This window comes from Dendropsophus ebraccatus, chromosome 8 (assembly GCF_027789765.1).
Source record: "Dendropsophus ebraccatus isolate aDenEbr1 chromosome 8, aDenEbr1.pat, whole genome shotgun sequence".
Classification (NCBI taxonomy): domain Eukaryota; kingdom Metazoa; phylum Chordata; class Amphibia; order Anura; family Hylidae; genus Dendropsophus; species Dendropsophus ebraccatus.
This window is the reverse complement of record NC_091461.1, coordinates 93011978-93030501: the sequence shown is the minus strand read 5'-3', so window position 1 is coordinate 93030501 and position 18524 is coordinate 93011978. Positions and strand designations below refer to the sequence as shown.

The following is an 18524-nucleotide window of genomic DNA, read 5'->3' as shown; positions in this document are numbered from 1 at the left end:
ACAAGCACGATCAAGGATTTCAATCAACAGGTTACAAGTTATACTGAATCTTTTCCCACAAAGATATCTATATCAATCTGCTCAGCTCTTCCTGCTCTGTAACATAATGGTGATTACACAGTAGATTACACAGTGTAGGTCCCAGGATCCCTTTAAAGGGGTATTCCATGTTAATATAACTTATCCCTTATCCACAAGATCTTGGATAATTGTGTCTGGCCACTGGGACCCCGCAGTCTCCAGATTAAGGCCTTGACTCATTGTTATGAATGGACTGGTGACTCGTGCATATGCACCACCATTAAATTCATTGTGTGCTGGAGACAGCAGAGTGCTACCTTTAGCAGCTCCATAGACAATGAATACAGTGGCTGCACATATGGAGGAGTCACTGCATCATTCATAATAAACACTTGGGGCCCAGGATTATAGCACCACCATGTCTTTAAAGGAACTGAGCTGCAATACCACACACAAACTGAAGTTGTGATGCGTTTTATAAAAAAGTAGCTGTGATTTTTTTGTAATCTTGGCTAACCCCTTTAATACTATGATCTACATCTGACTTTTAGGACAGCCTGAATTCTTTGAGGCATGGACTTAAAAGGGAATGTACCATCAGGCCTGAGCTAAAGCACTGGTTGCGGGCCGACCCACCCCCAGAGGGAGGAAACCCCCGCCCCTCTATGATGCAGCTCTATTAATTCTAATGGAGCCGTGTCATCGAGGGGTGGGGGTTTCCTCCCACTGGGAGTGGGTTGGCCCGCCTCCAGTGCTTCAGCCCAGGCCTGATGGTACATTCCCTTTAAGATCAGCTTTGCAGGGTGGAGTCCTGTCATAGACTGGATTTTTTTTTTAACATTACATTACATTCATAACATTTTTGTTACTAAGGTAATAAGGTATTGAGAAAAAGGAAAGACCTATAACTCTACTGTGTTGATCCAGAGGAAGGCAAAAATGTAGGAGGCCGGAAAATTCCTTACTGACACCAGGAAGCTGATCCAGGGATTTATTCTGTTTCTAGAAACCTTTTTCAACATTGTGTGGTGAGAATTCCATAGACTACGACTCTTACCATAAAGAATCACCATCTATGATGAAAAGATGTAATACTTTTTGTTCAGCTGCAAGATGAACTATCTTCCGGGAAAATGTCTTCCTCATCACCTAACCAGCTTCCAAAGTTCTTATATTCATATGGGCATTAAGCGTTGAGGTAATGACTGCCATCTGCCCTTGTTCGTTACATATAATCTTTCTAGGAAAGTTCCATTGTTTTCTTCAGGCATCATGTTATGTTTTGTTTATTTCCTTGCAGGCATCAGTAGAGACTCTTGATTGAGGACTTCATTGAAATTTTTTCACTGATCTCCTTGAGTTCAGTGATTACTGTGTTTTGTTGGTTGTTTATTTCCTTGGCCAATGCCGATTGGTGATCACTTCCATCCACTACCATCGTACTACATACCATATAATGTATTGGAAAGTGTGGGGATTTGATCCCTTTGCTAACCATGATATACAGTTGCATCATGGTGCTGATAAGGTGCAATATAGAGTAGGGGAGCGCCGCTAGTAGCTGGCACTAAGTGCCGGACACTTAAAGTAGCAGCCCAGGTTTTAGTTTTTTTGTTCTTTTTTATTCTTCACCCCGCTGCAGGCTTGTACATATACTCACCAAAGATGCCAGTGTCCCGCAGCATGGCTTTGGTCGGGTCCCCTTGCGCCGCTCGGATCTCACTGGTGGTGACTAGAGATGATCGAACATCAGAAAATCTTAGAATCTATAGAACCTGGACCTTGTCGAACCTTCTGCATTTGATTCCCGATGCCTTCCTGGTCTGTGGGGAAGGAGGAGACAGCCCGAGTACTGCCTGTAATTCCGAGATTCAGCCTAGGTAATACATAGAGCATACATCACCTGCTCTGGTGACACAGCTGCATATGAGGCTCCCGCCTCCGGTCCCGCTTAGCCAATCACTGCACAGCAGCACTGATTGGCTGAGCGGGACCGGAGCCAGAAGCCTGACATGCAGCTCGTCGCCAGAGCAGGTAATGTATGCTCTCGGCAGCGGCCAGGGCTGCGGTCGGCAGGGGGTTAAAGCACATACAGCGGTTAATGGGGCCAGGACTTACATACTGGCAGCGGGAGGACAATCTCGCTGTGAGTATGTATTCACGTTGGAAGTCACAGGGGCGGTATCCGAAGCGGATTTAGCTGCGAATTCGCGTTAAATTCGTTGCAGATCCGTCCGTGTGAATTTACCCTACAAGTCTATGGCACCGTCTTCTGCAGTGAGACGGGAGAGAATCGCTCAGCTGTGTGCTTTTTCCCAATGGTTCTAGTGATCTGCAGGAGTCTGAACACCAAGCTCCCAACTGATAAAAACTTTTCTCTAGAACATGTAAAAAGATTTTTTCCCCCTATAATAACATGGACATTTATCTGTCATCTGCAATTTAGGTTCAAAACTGCTGACAATGTTAGATAGCTGGTATCTTTCATATAGCCAAATATAGTAGCCGCACCAGATCGCATTCCTCATCAGCATCCCAGGACTCGTGGCGCCACAGTCGCCGCAGGTCTTCTGGTCATTAGCATCGCTGCTCCAGACGTCGATCCAGGGTGTCTGGGAGCTCTAGGCGTTCCAGATCTTCCCGGTGGCGATCCCAGTCTTCGTCTGACGGTTCATCCAGTGGCTCGGAAGTTTCTGCCGGACCCTGCGGCATCACCGTGGACGCAGGGCCATTTCTACATCCTCCAGGTTGTCTGCAGTATCCGTGCCCGTCTCGGTTCCAGTTCAGCCCGCGGTGCCTGATCCCGCTTTCCAGGCGGTCCCACATTCTGCTGAACAGATCTTGCCGAATGCTTCAGGGAGCGGTGAGTTCAATTTTACAGGGGCCTGGGGTTCGGGAGGGATCAAGGATCCAGAGGTTCTGTCAGCATTGCAGTCTATTCTGCGTAGGTTGTCTGCTCCAGCTTCTTCAGTCTAGAACAGTGATTTTCAACCAGTGTGCTGCGACACATGGTCTGGTGTGCCGCGGGGAAAGTTCCCCAAACTATGGTGCCCCTGTGTTTTGTTCCCCGGCAATGTTCAGCGATCAGTGGCGGATTATAATGTGGGCGTTTGCGTGGTGCGCTGTGGCGGGCTGTGATGCAGCGCACCACGCTCCCGGTCTCCGCTGATTGGAGGAGCACGTCCGGGCCCTATGGGCGGCCAGTAGGTGAGGCGGACAGCAGCGGCAACCATCTCGGAGGAGGTGAGGAGGAAGGGGGGGAGAGAAACAGCGGAGAGAAGCAGGGGGGAGAGAAGTTTGGTGGAGAGGAGCAGGGGGGAGAGAAGCACAGGAGAGAAGCATGGGGGAGAAGTATGGTGGAGAGAAGCACAGGAGAGAAGCAGGGGGGAGAAGTATGGTGGAGAGAAGCATGGGGGAGAGAAGCACAGGAGAGAAGCAGGGGGAAGAAGTATGGTGGAGAGAAGAACAGGAGAGAAGCACAGGAGAGAAGTATGGTGGAGAGAAGCACAGGAGAGAAGCAGGGGGGAGAAGTATGGTGGAGAGAAGCACAGGAGAGAAGCATGGGGGAGAGAAGCACAGGAGAAAAGCAGGGGGGAGAAGTATGGTGGAGAGAAGCACAGGGGGGAGAAGAAAACAGGCCCAGGTTTCACATTGAGTGAGTATAAATACATTTAGAATCTATATTATTAACTATATGTATAATATGTACTGTTTTAGTGTCATTTTGTGCCATTTTGGTTGGTGGTGTGCCCGGGATTTTTTAAGTATAAAAAGTGTGCCGCGGCTCAAAAAAGGTTGAAAATCACTGGTCTAGAACACTTCACATTTGAATGCCAAATCATCTTTTCCGTTGGCGGGATTAAATAAGGATTCTTTTTTCTGTGGAATTAGCCCATAAGGCACCCACCTTGATCCAGCCAAGAAAGAACAGATTTGGAATAACCAGTATGTAGATATCTGGTCCTTAGTATCGGTGGATCAGCATACTGTCGATAAAGAAAGACGCCCCTTTGGTAATGATAGTACAAGGTTCCCTGATCGTAAACCTTCCTAGTCCTAGGCTGCGTTATGGGTCAAAAACACCCAGAACGATGTTCAGAATTGTTTGTTTATTTGGATTGTATATAGAATGCCTATAAATCGCACGGTGGATCCGCCTGGTGGCAGTATGACGAGGACTTCCGGAGGCGCCTGGCCCTTCAGCCAGATATTGGCTGGGGTGTCACGGATGTCTGGCTCAGATTGATGATGACATCAAGACCAAATCCCTTTCAGGGCGCGTCCACTGCTCCTGGAGCCCCCTCGACTGCGGCATCAGTGGCCGTGTGGAGACCCGGGGCTTGCTGGCTCTTCAACGGGGGTCACTGCAGGTTCGCGGGTTTATGCAAATATAAACACGAATGTTCCTCATGCGATTGTGCCCACACCGTCGTGCGGTGTCCTTGACCCATGAGAAAACAGCAAGGAAAAGCCCTCGCAACCGAAACCAAGGACGCCAGTGAACGTTCTCGTGATGCGCCCTTGGTTAGACAGGTACCCCAATAGGGAGGATGCGGAATTGATACTTAATGGTTTTACTGATGTTTTTTTCATCCCCTTCTTGTTTTCCAGTTCTCCACAAGACTCTGATAAGTTGGCACAGGAGCACCCTCAGATTATGCGGGACAAGATCGCCAAGGAAGTTTCCATGGGCCGGATAGCTGGGCCTTTTCTCACTTCTCCTTTCCATAACCTGAGGGTGTCGCCACTTGGGGTTGTCACAAAAAAGGAAGCGGGCAAGTTCAGACTCATTCATCATCTCTCGCATCCTAAAGGTTTGTCGGTAAACGACGGGATTGCTGAGGATGATGCGTCAGTCTCTTATGTGTCATTTGACCGGGCAGTAGTCCTGGTCAGGAGAGCTGGTAGAGGTGCCCTCATGGCAAAATCAGATGTGGATTTACTTCCCGTTCACCCCGAATGCCACCATTTGCTTGGTTTTCAACTAGAGGGCAACTATTACTATGATATGTGCCTGCCTATGGGCTTTTCCATATCGTGCCGCTACTTTGAGGCTTTCAGCTCCTTTCTGGAGTGGGTGGTGCGGTTTGAGACAGGTTCAAATGCAGTTCTGCACTATTTAGACAACTTTTTGTTTGTGGGCCCCGGTGGGAGCCAGTTGTGTGATTACCTGTTAACTACTTTTCAATTCTATATGCAGCGTTTTGGCGTCCCTTTGTCAGGGGAGAAGACGGAGGGCCCCTCCACATGCCTCACCTTTCTTGTTATTGAAATAGATTCTCAGGACATGGTCTTCCTCAGGGTAAATTGGATAATTTGTTGAATTTAATTGATGGTTTCCTGGCAGTGCACAAGGTTACTCTGAGACAAATGCAATCATTGCTGGGCTTTTTGGTCTTTGCATGTCAAATCATGCCCATGGGACGAATTTTTTTCAGACGGCTATTCCTATCTACCAAAGGGATTAAACATCCTAATCACAGGATTAGGATTACACGCGTCCTTAAGGCCGACTTGCGAGTCTGGAGGCAATTTTTGGTTTCCTACAATGGGCGCACTTGTTTTCAGAGTAATAGGACCACCACTACGGAGAAGTCTTTGTTTACAGACGCAGCTGGGGCAATAGGTTTTGGCGCTATCCTGGGTAACGATTGGTGCGCTGCGGCCTGGCCAGACACCTGGAAGTCCCAGGGTCTGTGTAATAACCTCACTTTGTTGGAGCTTTTTTCCTATAATAGTTGCGGTCGATATTTGGGGGCCGCAGCTCGCCAATCGTCAGATATGTTTTTGGAGCGATAACATGAGCGTTGTCATGTGCATTAATAACCTTTCCTCCTCATCTCCGCCCGTTATTAACTTGTTGAGACACTTGTTTCTCCGATGCCTTGAATTTAATATCTACTTCAGCTCCAGTCATGTGCCAGGGCTGGACAACAAGGTAGCGGATTCATTATCTCGTTTTCGTTGGCAGGAGTTCCAGACCTTATTACCGGGAGCCAGCGAGGTGGGCAAGGAGTGCCTGGAATATCTGTGGGACCTGGTGGACATCAGTTAATGTCGCTAGTGTCATCCTCTGTCACGCCGGGTACATGGAGGCAACATGGTAAGGCGTGGGAGGAGTGGTGTTGCTTGGTGGTATCCCGTGATGCTGCTGGAAGTGAGAGCGCTAGGCTGGAGGTTACCGTTTCTTTTGCGTTTGCGAATGACTGGCATATCTGGTTCTGTTGCGCAGCGAAGGTTGTCGGGGGTTTCTTTCTACTTTAAATTGTTGGGTTGGGGGGATGTCACGCGATCCTTTTTGATTAGACAGGCCTTGAAGAGATGGAAGAAGGAGGTGAGCAGGTCGGATCAACGTAGACCAGTTTCGTATTCGTTGCTTGCGCAGTTGGTAGCCTTGTGTCCGGCCGCTTGCCAATCTCCTTACGAGAGTGCGCTATTTCCAGCTGCCTTTGGGTTAGCCTTTTTTGGGGCTTTACGTATTGGGGAATTGCTATCCCCCTCCAAGCATAGGTCAGGAGGACCACTGTTCTCTGACATAGTCATAGGGGATAGGGCGGTTTGTATTAGGATCAGTAAGTCCAAGACGGATCAATTGGGGCGGAGTACGTTGCTCCACTTATGGTCCGTCGACGGTTCGGTTTGCCCAGTCCGTTTAGTCACGGACTATTTAAAGTTAAGGACTCAAGGCAGTCGGTTCTTGATACACGAGGATGGTTCCCCTCTTACCATATATCAGTTTACCTCAGTTTTTTAAAAATTGCTTACGTCTCTTGGAGTTTCCCCTAATTGTTATGGTACCGATTCGTTTAGGATCGGGGCGGCTACGGAAGCTGCTAGGGCGGGTCTCCCGGAAGAGGCGGTTAAGAGGATTGGCCGCTGGAGCTCTAATTGTTATGCGCGGTACGTGCAACCTGAACTTTTGTTTTGAATTACTAACTGTTGTTTGCCTTGTAGAAATCGTGCCGCCTTCGGTGTTCATATTGGGGCACTCCTACATCTTACAAGCCTGTCAGCGGGCCGAGGTTCGGCCAGGAGGAAGGAATCTGGGCTTCAGGCATGTCGGAGTCTCGTGGAGAGGAATCAGGGGGCTTCGCTGGCAGCAGATCCTTCCGGAAGTTATGTCATTTGCCCCTACGGTCACGGGTCCGGTGATACTAGTTATCCACGCGGGGGCAATGACTTGTGCCATGCTAAGAAAGGGGAGCTCATGACGCTTATGCGGGCGGACATTGAGCTCTTTGGTCCGTTATTTTCTTAGCTCGTCATTGTGTGGTCAGAAATTGTCCCCTGCGTTACTTGGCTATATGCCATAGATCCGGCCGCGGTTGAAAGGGCGCGGCAAACCATAAATGCTCGAATGTCCCGGTTTGTGAGATCCAGATGCGGCATAGTTGTGCGACATCACCAATTAGAGGGTGAGAGTAGGGGGCTTATCTCGGGTGATGGAGTGCACTTAACTGATATCGGGACCGATATATTCCTGTCTGGTCTCCAGGACGGGATCGAGTAAGCCCTGTTCCTGTTGGGTGGTGGTGGGAGCCCTGTTTAGGTAAAAAAGGGCTGCTTCGTGGCGGAGAATACCTGCTTAGCAGGTTTTGGGATTAGTGTACGGCGGGAGTCCGCCGGCAGCACACCGAGGCTACCCCGATGGTGAGTTGGCACGCTCGTGCCGGGTTGATGTTAAATGGTTATAACGGTTAATAAAAGCTGTGGCCGGCCACCACCCAGCAAAGAGATACTTGTGTCAGTCTTTATTCCTGGCGCGTTAAATATAAAGGTTAGATTGGTTATGGAGTTTCTATGAAGTCTGGATAGCGCCCGACTGTTTATGGAGGGTGCTCACTGACTGCAGGAGAGCATCCTCCATAAGATATGGAGAATCTTACAGGGATTAGAGTAGCCAGGAAGGGATTAATATGCTGAGAGGTGTAGTGTTCCCTCCCCCTCCTCTCGGGTAATGTAAGTGGGGACCAATGGATCTCGTTCCCGGGCTTAATAGCCTATCAGGGAGCAAGGGGGGGGGTACGCAGAGCACGTACCTGATAAAAGGCAGCCGAGATCCCGCCTTTTCAGTGAGCCAGCAGCACAGGAGCAGTTGCCCACCCTCCCTCCCTAACGTTGGCGGTGATATTGGAGCGTCTTTTTACTTCTACTTGTATCGGTTTCAAGTCACAGCTGGCGGAGAATACCTGCCTAGCAGGTTTGGGGATTAGTGGTCGGACGTGTACGGCAGGAGTCCGCCGGCGGCACACCGAGGCTACCCCGATGATGAGTTGGCACACTCGTGCCGGGTTGATGTTAAACGGTTATAACGGTTAATAAAAGCTGTGGCCGGCCACCACCCAGCAAAGAAATTTCTGTGTCAGTCTTTATTCCTGGCGCGTTAAATATAAAGGTTAGATTGTTTATGGAGTTTCTATGCAGTCTGAAGAGGAGGAGAGGAGTGAGAGCATGTGATGACAGGGGCTGGAGGGATCCTGCAGGGTTATGGCTGCCAGGGACAGGACTGTGAAGAGGAGCAACAGCAGCAGTTCTGACAGTAAAAGATTATTGTCATTGTGTCTGTCAGGCTGCTGGAAGTTGTAAGATAGAGGATGGAATGTGTAAGAGAAAGCACAGAGCCCCCACCCCCTCTCTGGTGCTGTAAGTTTTATTGTAAGTTTATGCCTTTTAGCCAATATCTGTGATCCCCTCCCCCCTGCAGCATGGTTGTTTTTCTCTTTCATCTCCCCCCCTAATCAGCCACATACAGTACATCCATCCCACCTGTGCAGCCACATACAGTACATGTACTGTATGTGGCTGCACAGGTGGGATACATGTACTGTATGTGGCTGCACAGGTGGGATGGATGTACTGTATGTGGCTGCACAGGTGGGATACATGTACTGTATGTGGCTGCACAGGTGGGATACATGTATCCCATCTGTGCAGCCACATACAGTACATGTATCCCTCCTGTGCCTCAGCAGTGATTAGGGGCCATTTGTTCTATCCCCTATTATTGCTGTTCTGAGGTCACTTCCACACTCTGAGCTATATATTCTCATCCTCCACACAGCATCCAGTGTACAATGCACCTAGGACCCTCCAAGTACAACAGCTAAGCTACAAACACTACAACTCCCACCATTTACTGCAGTCTGCAGCCCTCAGGATGTGCTGGTATTTGAAGTACAAATGGGCAGACAACTCAAGTGGTTGTCCTCTCCAAAACAAACTCCCAGCATTCTCTGAGAGCTTCATAAGTGTAAGGCATTCTGAGAGTTGTAGTTATTGTTATTCAGGCAGCTGTGGTCACAAATACATCAGTCCAAGAAGGTCAGCATATCGCTTCTGACGGGTTCTTTATTTGGGTGCCCCCCATGATCAGTTCTATTGGATGGCCACAGGTACCCCAGTCCCACACTGGTGCCTGCACAGACTGCAGTACAGTCCTTTAGTGGGCCCTGGCATCTGTGCTATAGGGCCCTCCTGAGAAACCCGGACCCAGGCATACATATGTGTGCGCCTTTAAGGCTGAAAGGTGGAGAAACTAATGGGTTATGGGGGCCCTTTGCAGTCTGTGGATATCGGAAAGGTACCATGTGTCTCCTTGACCTAACAGCTATCTAAAGGGCCCTTTAAATAGGCCGATTATTTGCTAAAATAAAAAAAAAGTCCTGTGGCCGATAGTCAGCCCATGTAAAAGTGACAGTAATCAGCCAAGGACTAGGAAAACCCCCAATTGCTGGATAATCGTGTCTTTTGACCAAACTTCAAAATTTATCATGATTGGCCGCACATCTTCCGGTGTAAACAGGATTATGTGTGGCCAATGACAATATAGTGAAATTGACAGCACAGATATGTATAAATGTGTGCTGTCAGTGTCCAGGTCACAAGCAGCAGTGTATACTTACCATCCACATTGCTTGTGATACAGCACCTGACTCTCTCATCTAGCTCTGGCCACTGTTGTTTAATCAGGCCCCACCTCCTCCAGAATGATTGATGGCTGAAAGAGGCAGGGCCTAAATAAACAGCAAGAACGTCTGGAGCTGGCCGGGAGAGCTGGGTGCCGGATCACAAGCAGCTTGGATGGTAAGTTTACACTGCTTGTTATTCGGAAACAGACTGCACAGATATATACATATCTGTGCCTTCAGTTTCCAGGGCTGCACGAACGATATTAGGTTCATTCGTGCAGCCCGGCCATTTAATTTGTGATAAATCTTCGTCCACATTTTGCAAAATGATATGGCTTCTCTCCAGTGTGTATCATCTGATTTGTTGTGTGGTATAAATCCTAATTGCACTGAGGACATAATAATCATATGTAAAAAAAATAAATTTTATTTATATATAAAATGTGTGTTTCTCTACAAAACAAGTGTTGGTTAATGACAGGCAAGATATTATGATTTCCACACTAAAATAAGACCAAAAAAATTACTTTAGGGTACAAACCCACTTGACGTATTTGCTGCGTGAATCAGTCTTAAAAATAAGCAGGCAAAACGCAGGTTGGCTTTATACAATTATTCTGCGTTAAAATACGCAATTGCGTATTTTTGAAGCGTGAAGCTTGTTGTTAGCAAAGCATCAGTTGTTAACAACCTGTGCAAAAAACGCATGTAGCTTCACGCTTCAAAAATACGCAATTGCATATTTTAACGCAGAACAATTGTATAAAGCCAACCTGCGTTTTGCCTGCTTATTTTTAAGACTGATTCACGCAGCAAATACGTCAAGTGGGTTTGTACCCTTATGGTCAGTTTTGGCCTCTGTGCCAGTGTCTTACATGGTGACAAAGCTGAGAGCTAGTGGCAAAACACTTCTCACAACCTGAACAACGGAAGGGTTTCTCCCCTGTGTGACTCCTTTGATGAGCTACAAGATGTGACTGTTTGATGAAACCTCGGCCACATTCAGAACAATTGTATGGTCTATCACCAGTGTGAATCTTTTTGTGGACAACAAGTTCCGTATGGGTGATAAATCTTCGTCCACATTCTGCACAACAATATGGCTTCTCTCCAGTGTGAACAATCTGATGCCTGGTCAACTCTTTCTTTTGCCTATAAGTTTTACCACACTCTGTGCAGCCATATGGCTTCTCCCCTGTGTGAGCCCTTTGGTGGCAAACAAGATGGTAACGTCTCCTGTAAGACTTTCCACATTCAGAGCAGGAAAACGGCTTCAGCCCCGTGTGCACTCTCAGATGAGTCTCAAAGCTACTTTTGTTGTAGAACCATTTTCCGCAATCGCTGCAAACCAGCACGTTCTCTCCCGTGTGGCTTCTTTCATGTGCCACCAGATGGGACTTATATCTAAACTGTTTTCCACACTCCTTGCAAGCAAATGGCCTTTCCCCAGTATGGGTCCTCATGTGCGCATCGCGATTGCCCCTGACACTGAAAGTCTTCCCACATTCCACACAAGGGTATAGTTTCGGGGTTTTGTGGACATCTTGATGACTGACCAATTGGAACATATGAGGGAAAGTTGCTCCACATTCTATGCATGTATGACGACCCTGGTCAACTGTGTGATTATGATGGGCCACATCTTTCCTCTTGACTGAACCCACAAAAGTACACCGAGCCGGTTTATCCAATACATGGATTTTCTCATGACGGGTCAGATGATGATTTCGCTTAAAGCTTTTTCCACACTGAGAGCAGGTGAATGGTCTGTCTCCTGTGTGCGATTTCTCATGCCTAGCAAGAGTTGACTTATGTGAAAAGATTTTCTCACAAAGGTTACATGAAAACACCTTCATGTTCTTGTCATGTTTGTTAGAGCTCTCCTTGGGGCACTTTCCACAGATGGTCCTGTCCTGGTTCCTTACTTCTGATTCTTGGCTGAGATGTTCAGCACATATCGAACATTTGCCTAGTTTTTGGGCAGACTCTAGATCTTGATGGCTCCCCTTAGTTGGTGTGAGGGTTGTCTTTGATGGCTGAGAAGTGGAGCGTTTCAGATACATTCTAATATCAGAAGGCTTATACCTTTTTAGGGTGCAAGAGGCCACGTCTGGATTTGATTGCTTAGTGCCTTTTATTGTGCTTTTTCTTTTTGGGTCTTTAGTTCCTTGGACTGTCCTGCTCTTCTGTATACTCTTCACACAACTAGTAACTTTATCTTCAAGCAGCGGTGAGGTACGAGATGTTATTTCAGGTGAGTTGTGAGAAATTGAGACTTCTGTAAGGTAAGGTAAGGTATGTTACCCAAGGCCAGGGATAGTCACAGTAGTTTATACAATCGGGAGTTGAACTTCTAAAGGTATTAAAAGGACATGTTTGGGATTATTAAAAAGAGGTCTATGGTTTTCAATGTATAGTATGCACACATCGATCTAAGAAGATAAGTGTTTGGAGACATTAAAGGTATTAGGTATATTACCTGTATAGTGTTCTAAAATTGAGTAGTAAGTGTGTAGTTTTCTAAATGTTTAGTCATTCAAGACTATACTTGATATATCATGCAGCTGCATTCCAGCCTCTTGTTTGGGCAATTACATCATTATGTTCCTTGAACCTTCCTTCCTCATGTTTCCTCTGCTTTTTACTGGGAATCTGTACTGCACACCCTTGTACAGTCATGGCCATGGCCTCACAGGGTAAGTTCTGTGATTCTGAAGTGAACATATTGAAGAGAAAGGCCAGGACTGTACCTAGATATAAAAAGAACTGCAAGAATCGAGACACACTAACCCACATTTACTAAGGAGTTTATATCAGTTTTTAGTATAAATGGTTAAAAAACGAAAGATGAATTCAAACACATTTTCAACTTTTCTCATTGCTCATATTCGGAAACCAGTGGGCAAAGTGGGCATGGTCTGTAAAAAGTCATAGTTTTAGTCAAAGTAAAGGTTTTATCCAAAGAGAAACAGAACACTTGTTAGCAATTATCAGCCTGTGTAAAAGGGCTTTAAAGCAAATGTACCACTAGGTATATCATTTTAGGGTTGTTTACATTAACCGACTGGAGATGCCGGTGGCGGTGTCTTTTTGAACCGCCACCCGGTTCTGTGCACAGTGCAGGTCTATTCCCGAGCACCATCCCACCCCGGAGCACTGGGGGCAGGCTCCATTAGAATCAACAGGGCCGCGTCACAGAGGGGAGATCGTCACACTGGGGGCCGGCAGGCCTCGGGAATAGTAAAATGTCCGCCTATTCTTCCTCCCCTGGAAAGACAACTACCTCCTCACCATGAGTGAGATTGCTGAGCTGGAGCACGTGGCGAATCTAGAGTGAGGTCGGACTCTCCCTACTCCATACAGACACACTGATTACCTTGGAACAATCATCCTGTAGGACCCCAAGGACAGGTAAAAACTTGTGTGAAGCCCCAATGGAACAGTCCAGCAGCAGGTAGAGGGGATGGGGCAGGGAGATGCCCACAACTTATGTCTGTGTCATCATGTGCTGTTGGAGGCCACCCTGGTATGCAATTTTAGGCCATGTTCACAAAACGTAAGTTCCGTACTAATCGCGGCCATTGTTGCAACGGCTGTGATTGGTACTGAACTTACGTTGTGCTGCAGGCCAAGGAAATCACGGCTGGAATGTATACACAGGGTATACACTCCGGCCGGGATCTCTAGCAGCGCCGTAAAAAACTGACCTGTCAGTTTTCTGCGCCCTCAATTCATTGAATAGCAGCTGAAGAAAACCCTGTCAGTGTACACTATGGAGCGAGTGGCTCCGGCCACACGCTCCTTAGTGTGCAGTGGGGAGTTCTGATGCGCTTAAAATCAACCGGCCGGTACACGGAACGGCTGGTCTCATACTACGTGTGAACATAGCCTCATTCTGTACTTTTGCTGCTGCTGTTAGGGACCAGTTGATGTATAACCCATGGCGGGAACCAGTCTAAAAAGTGCAGGGCAGTATCCTAAGAACCAAAGGAACTAGCCTAGATAGGACATAGCTACCAAGAAAGGTCTACGTATCCTATCTCGCTGTGCAGGTCACTGGGACACCCTCGGAAACTTAGCTTCACCCAGATAACTACGACTGGGGCTTGTATCACCCTATTAGGACGGGACAGTTGACACTAAGGCACAAGGTGGTCAGACACAGTTAACTTCTCACTTTACAAGTATTCTCAACTGTTACGGAAGAGTACATCACTACATTGGGTCAGGCCTCTATTAACAAACTCTTCTCCTCTACTCCACTCTAATCTCAACTCTCCAAGCACCGCTACAACTACCTCTCTTCTTCTCTAAGTTTTCAAGCACCTCCTCCAGCACAAACAAGTTCTATCACTAAAGTCTATGAGGAAATTTATATATTTTACAAAAGTGTATTGGATTGCTGAGAGATTTTGCAGTAAAGCTGTTCTATTTTTACATCACTGGTCATCCTTCGTCCGCACCAGCAGCCATACACACAAACCGCACACCTTGAGTAATTTTTCCCCTTTCTGTGGGTGGTGGTACCGCTAGTCTCGGTGGGTCAATTGCCACCGTGACAAGAGCCCAAGGGACCCATCACGACCTGGCAGGTCACCGACCATTTTGGGGATTACAGCCAGCCACAACACAAAGCAGGTACCATGTGTGCTGAACTAGCACTGGCGTCACGACAAAACCATCTTTGGCTGAGCTGTCACAACAACACTTACATGTACCAACTCACCACACAGGGCTGGAAGAAAGAGGTACGCAACAATGTGCCCATAGGGGGTTACATCCTGGATTTTAATGCAGCTGACGCTTGGCACTTGGTGGCAGGCTAAATATCACAAATAATTTTCCCGCAGCACGTGTTAGCGGAGAACTGATTACTCGGCCAGGTGCACAGCTTGATTAAGCTGCCAAAGATACATCTGGGAGCTGTAGACTTAGGGAACCTGGAGTCTACCGGAAGCCGAATACAAGCAGCTAAGCTCTTGTCCAGGAACGTATTTAAGGCTATGGGGGTCACTTGAGCCTAATAATTCCCGTACACAGCTCCCTTTTCTGACAAATCATACAAGAGAGAAAAGCTAAAAGGGGTGTAAGATACATGCCTGGACCAGAGTAATTAAGATATATTTATTCTGGAAAGTGTCTGTATAGGAATATGTTATTTTGGGATAATACTGTATGTTGATGCGATTCCTCAATAGGTTACAGTAAAAGTTACAACTAAACAGCTATTGCTAGTGGAGCAGAGCAATTAAGATATACTGCACTCCTTCTGGAATCTGGTCGTATGGGTATATGACATATTGGGGCAACAGAGTATGATGAAGGGCAGACTAGATGGATTAGGTGGTCTTTTTCTGCTGACAATCTTCTATGTTTCTATGTAAGGGTATATGCAGAAGCAGAACGTTTTCAGCCAGAATTTAAACAGAATTTAAGCCCTCCATTGACTTCTATAGGATTCCTCTAGCAGATCTACAGCAGAAAATTCTGCTCGGAAATTCTGCAGTGTGAACAACAGAGCAGAAAACCCATTGAACACAATGGGACTTTGCTCTGTACATATTTTACAGAAGGAATTTTAAGCTGACATTTCTCTTCAATTCCTCACCTTTTCCTCAGTGTGCACATAACCTAACATGGTACAACATTATTCTACTTGCACATTATATAATTCAAGTGTTACTTTCAGTGGTTTTTAGATATCAGAGTCTACAATTTCCTGTAAAATATAAAACATCACTAGGTACTTCCAAGCATCTATATAATACAATACCTAATCAGAGGTTTCTGATGGAAATTGAACAGTATGGAATATCCTAAATGCCTATTTTCTACACTCATACCTTCTTTAATTCTATTTGAAGCCATTTGTTAATCAGGAAAAAAACACCTCTACACTCAGCAACATAATGAAAAATATAGATCTTACCTGACAAATACAAGTTTTTATAAAAATCTTTGTGTGCTTCTACGTACTCCCACTCCTCCATGGAGAAATAGACTGTGATGTCTTCATATCTCATAGGAACCTAATATGCAGGGATACAATCATGCGTCATCACATGGATAATAGTGTCCCAGTATTCCCAGCAGCACTCACCTCTCCAGTAAGCAGGTGACTTATCTTGCTGGTAAGATCCAGGATTTTCTCATTTTTCTTATCGCGTATCTGAGGATCCATAGTGGAGGTTTGACCTTTCCTCTTATCTTCTGGCATTGTGGAGTAACTTAAATATTCATCTAACGTCTTCACAGTCTTGTTACACTACATATAGAATACTAGTGTGATACAGAGACAAACTAAAAATATTCAATTACATCCAGTATAATCAAACACATCTATAAAATACACCCCAACCCCCCAATTACTCCTCATCGCCCCTATGAAAGCCTCTTCTCTCCATTCTTAGATTGCTCTTATCCATCGATGGTGCATAATGCCTTCAGCTCAGAGTAGGCGCTGATTTCAGCCACAATTTAGAATTGTAGTAAATTCACTGTTCATGCACGGCCATGCCTCCTTTGCACCACCCACTTTTTGAAAGTTAGAGTGGGCCGAGTAGACCCCCCCCCAAAAGTTTCTAATTTTTTTACCTCAAAACAAACACAAATACATAAAGAATTACCCCTAAAATTCTAAAACTCTACCCCTTTCTTTGAACTACATCCCCACCCCTGTCCTTTTAAAACTTGATGGACATGTCTTTTCTTTCCCCTATGAGGAAGAAGCATCTTTCTACCTATTTACTTATGACTTTAGTTAGGGGTGTTGAATGCCTTTTTACGTATGTAAAGAGTACCTGTCCATGACGTGGACGGCCACATAATGTAAGGTATAAACAATGTGAAGAACTCTCACCTTTCCAGTTAGCTGGTGTAGAATTTCCAGTGAAAGACTTAACACTTTGTCATCCAAAGGGCCCCTACCATGTACAGTCTTCGGGAAATCCCATTGATGATGGAAAGTTGAACCTGAAAGACCATCTGAAAAATCAGAATGAGCAAGTTACTAGCATAGAAATGGCATGTCACGTTTTTGTCAATGATGCAAGATGCCCAAAAATAATTGCGCAGTAGTACTCCAGTCAGACCCTGGCGTTTTTTTTTTTTGTTCTTTTTTGTTTTTTTCCAAGATGTTAGCACACGGAAAAAAAAAAAAGAGAAAATTTGGCAAGATTTCTCAAGGCCCGTGCTCCTAATGATACATTTTGCGCAAGATTATTGTACACATTACACATACCCCCCTAAGAATCTGAACAAGGGAATCAAACGTATTACAATGGTTGGTGGATTCAGTCATCAAAAAAACTATTCAACTAAGGAGACAGCAAGACTACTAGGTTACAGGGAAAATCCTCTCACATCAGGTCAATGGCTTGTAAAACACCAATAATTATTCACGTATACCATGTAAAAGGTATGTTCTCCTTACTTGATGATGTGAGGACCTGGTGCCCCTTCCTGATGACATCCTTGTAAAGTTCCTTGTGTTCTTCTACATACTCCCACTCATTCATGGTGAAACTAACCGTGATATCCTCATATCTAATAGGAACCTGCCAAAACACCATAATACAGTCATCATGTAGACACCTCTTGGTGTTGCTGTATAATGTCCCATGCACTCACCTCTCCAGTCAGCAGCTCGGTGATCTTGTTAGTCAGTTCTAAGACCTTTGCACCAATCTCTCTCTCGGGTAGAAGTGGTGGTAATGTAATAAGGCTCTGGCGCCTGCTTACCCTGGAATGACTTTTGCCTGAGATTCGACCAGGCTTCCTCATTTTCATATGTTCCTATATCATGGGATAAAATGACACAATGTTGTGTTATGTATAGTGAATGTTATTCTATGTATGGGTCAGTTCTTATCTTGTTTGTGCCCTTTGCTGTATATATTTAATGTATCTGTAGGGCTTTATTCATTTGACAGAGGCCAAAATCGTGCACTTTTGTCTGGCCATCCATTGGGCTGGTATATGCTGTTATACACAGGTATATACCTCAATCATCAAATTCAGGCATTTCAATCAGAATAGAACATTCTAAAGAGCTCAGGAATTGCAGTGTGTTACTGTAACAGGAGGCACTGCTGCAGTAAGGCAGTTCATGAAATTTCTTCCTGGATCTTCCTGGATCTAAACTGTGAATGGTGTTAATAATAAGTGGAAGCATTTGGTGGAACATCAAGCTTGAAACCTTCTGTGCAGGCAGCATTGTGTGTCATGGCATGAGAAGGGGCCTAATACTATATGTGGGAACAAAGGGGATCCATTACTATATGGGTGGAACAGAGGAGGCCTAACTATTATAGGGGCACAGGGGACCTGACTACCGTTTGGAGGCACAAGTTGGGTCTTACAACTATATAAGGGCATAAAGTAGACATTGCTGTGTGGGGTATGACAGATGGGGAGTTTGTACAGAGATGAGGAGGCTGCTATAGGAAGTAGGTTTGGAGATTCAAAAAAATGTTTCTCATCTCTAATGCTTTAGTAATGTAGATAAGGAATATGAGATTCTTAGAATCCCTAGTATTTTTATTACATTAGTAATATCGATAAGTCATGTAATAGACAAAGTAGATAGAAAAGCCA

At 45.8% G+C, this 18524-nt stretch overlaps 1 protein-coding gene across 1 annotated transcript; it reads right to left on the bottom strand.

Moving 5' to 3' along the window:
• Positions 1 to 10774: 10774 nt before the first annotated feature.
• LOC138800078 (zinc finger protein 432-like) lies at positions 10775 to 11992 on the bottom strand. The gene has a single exon (XM_069981885.1). The coding sequence runs from the start codon at positions 11990 to 11992 to the stop codon at positions 10775 to 10777; it is 1218 nt and encodes a 405-aa protein (XP_069837986.1).
• Between the last annotated feature and the right edge of the window lie 6532 nt (positions 11993 to 18524).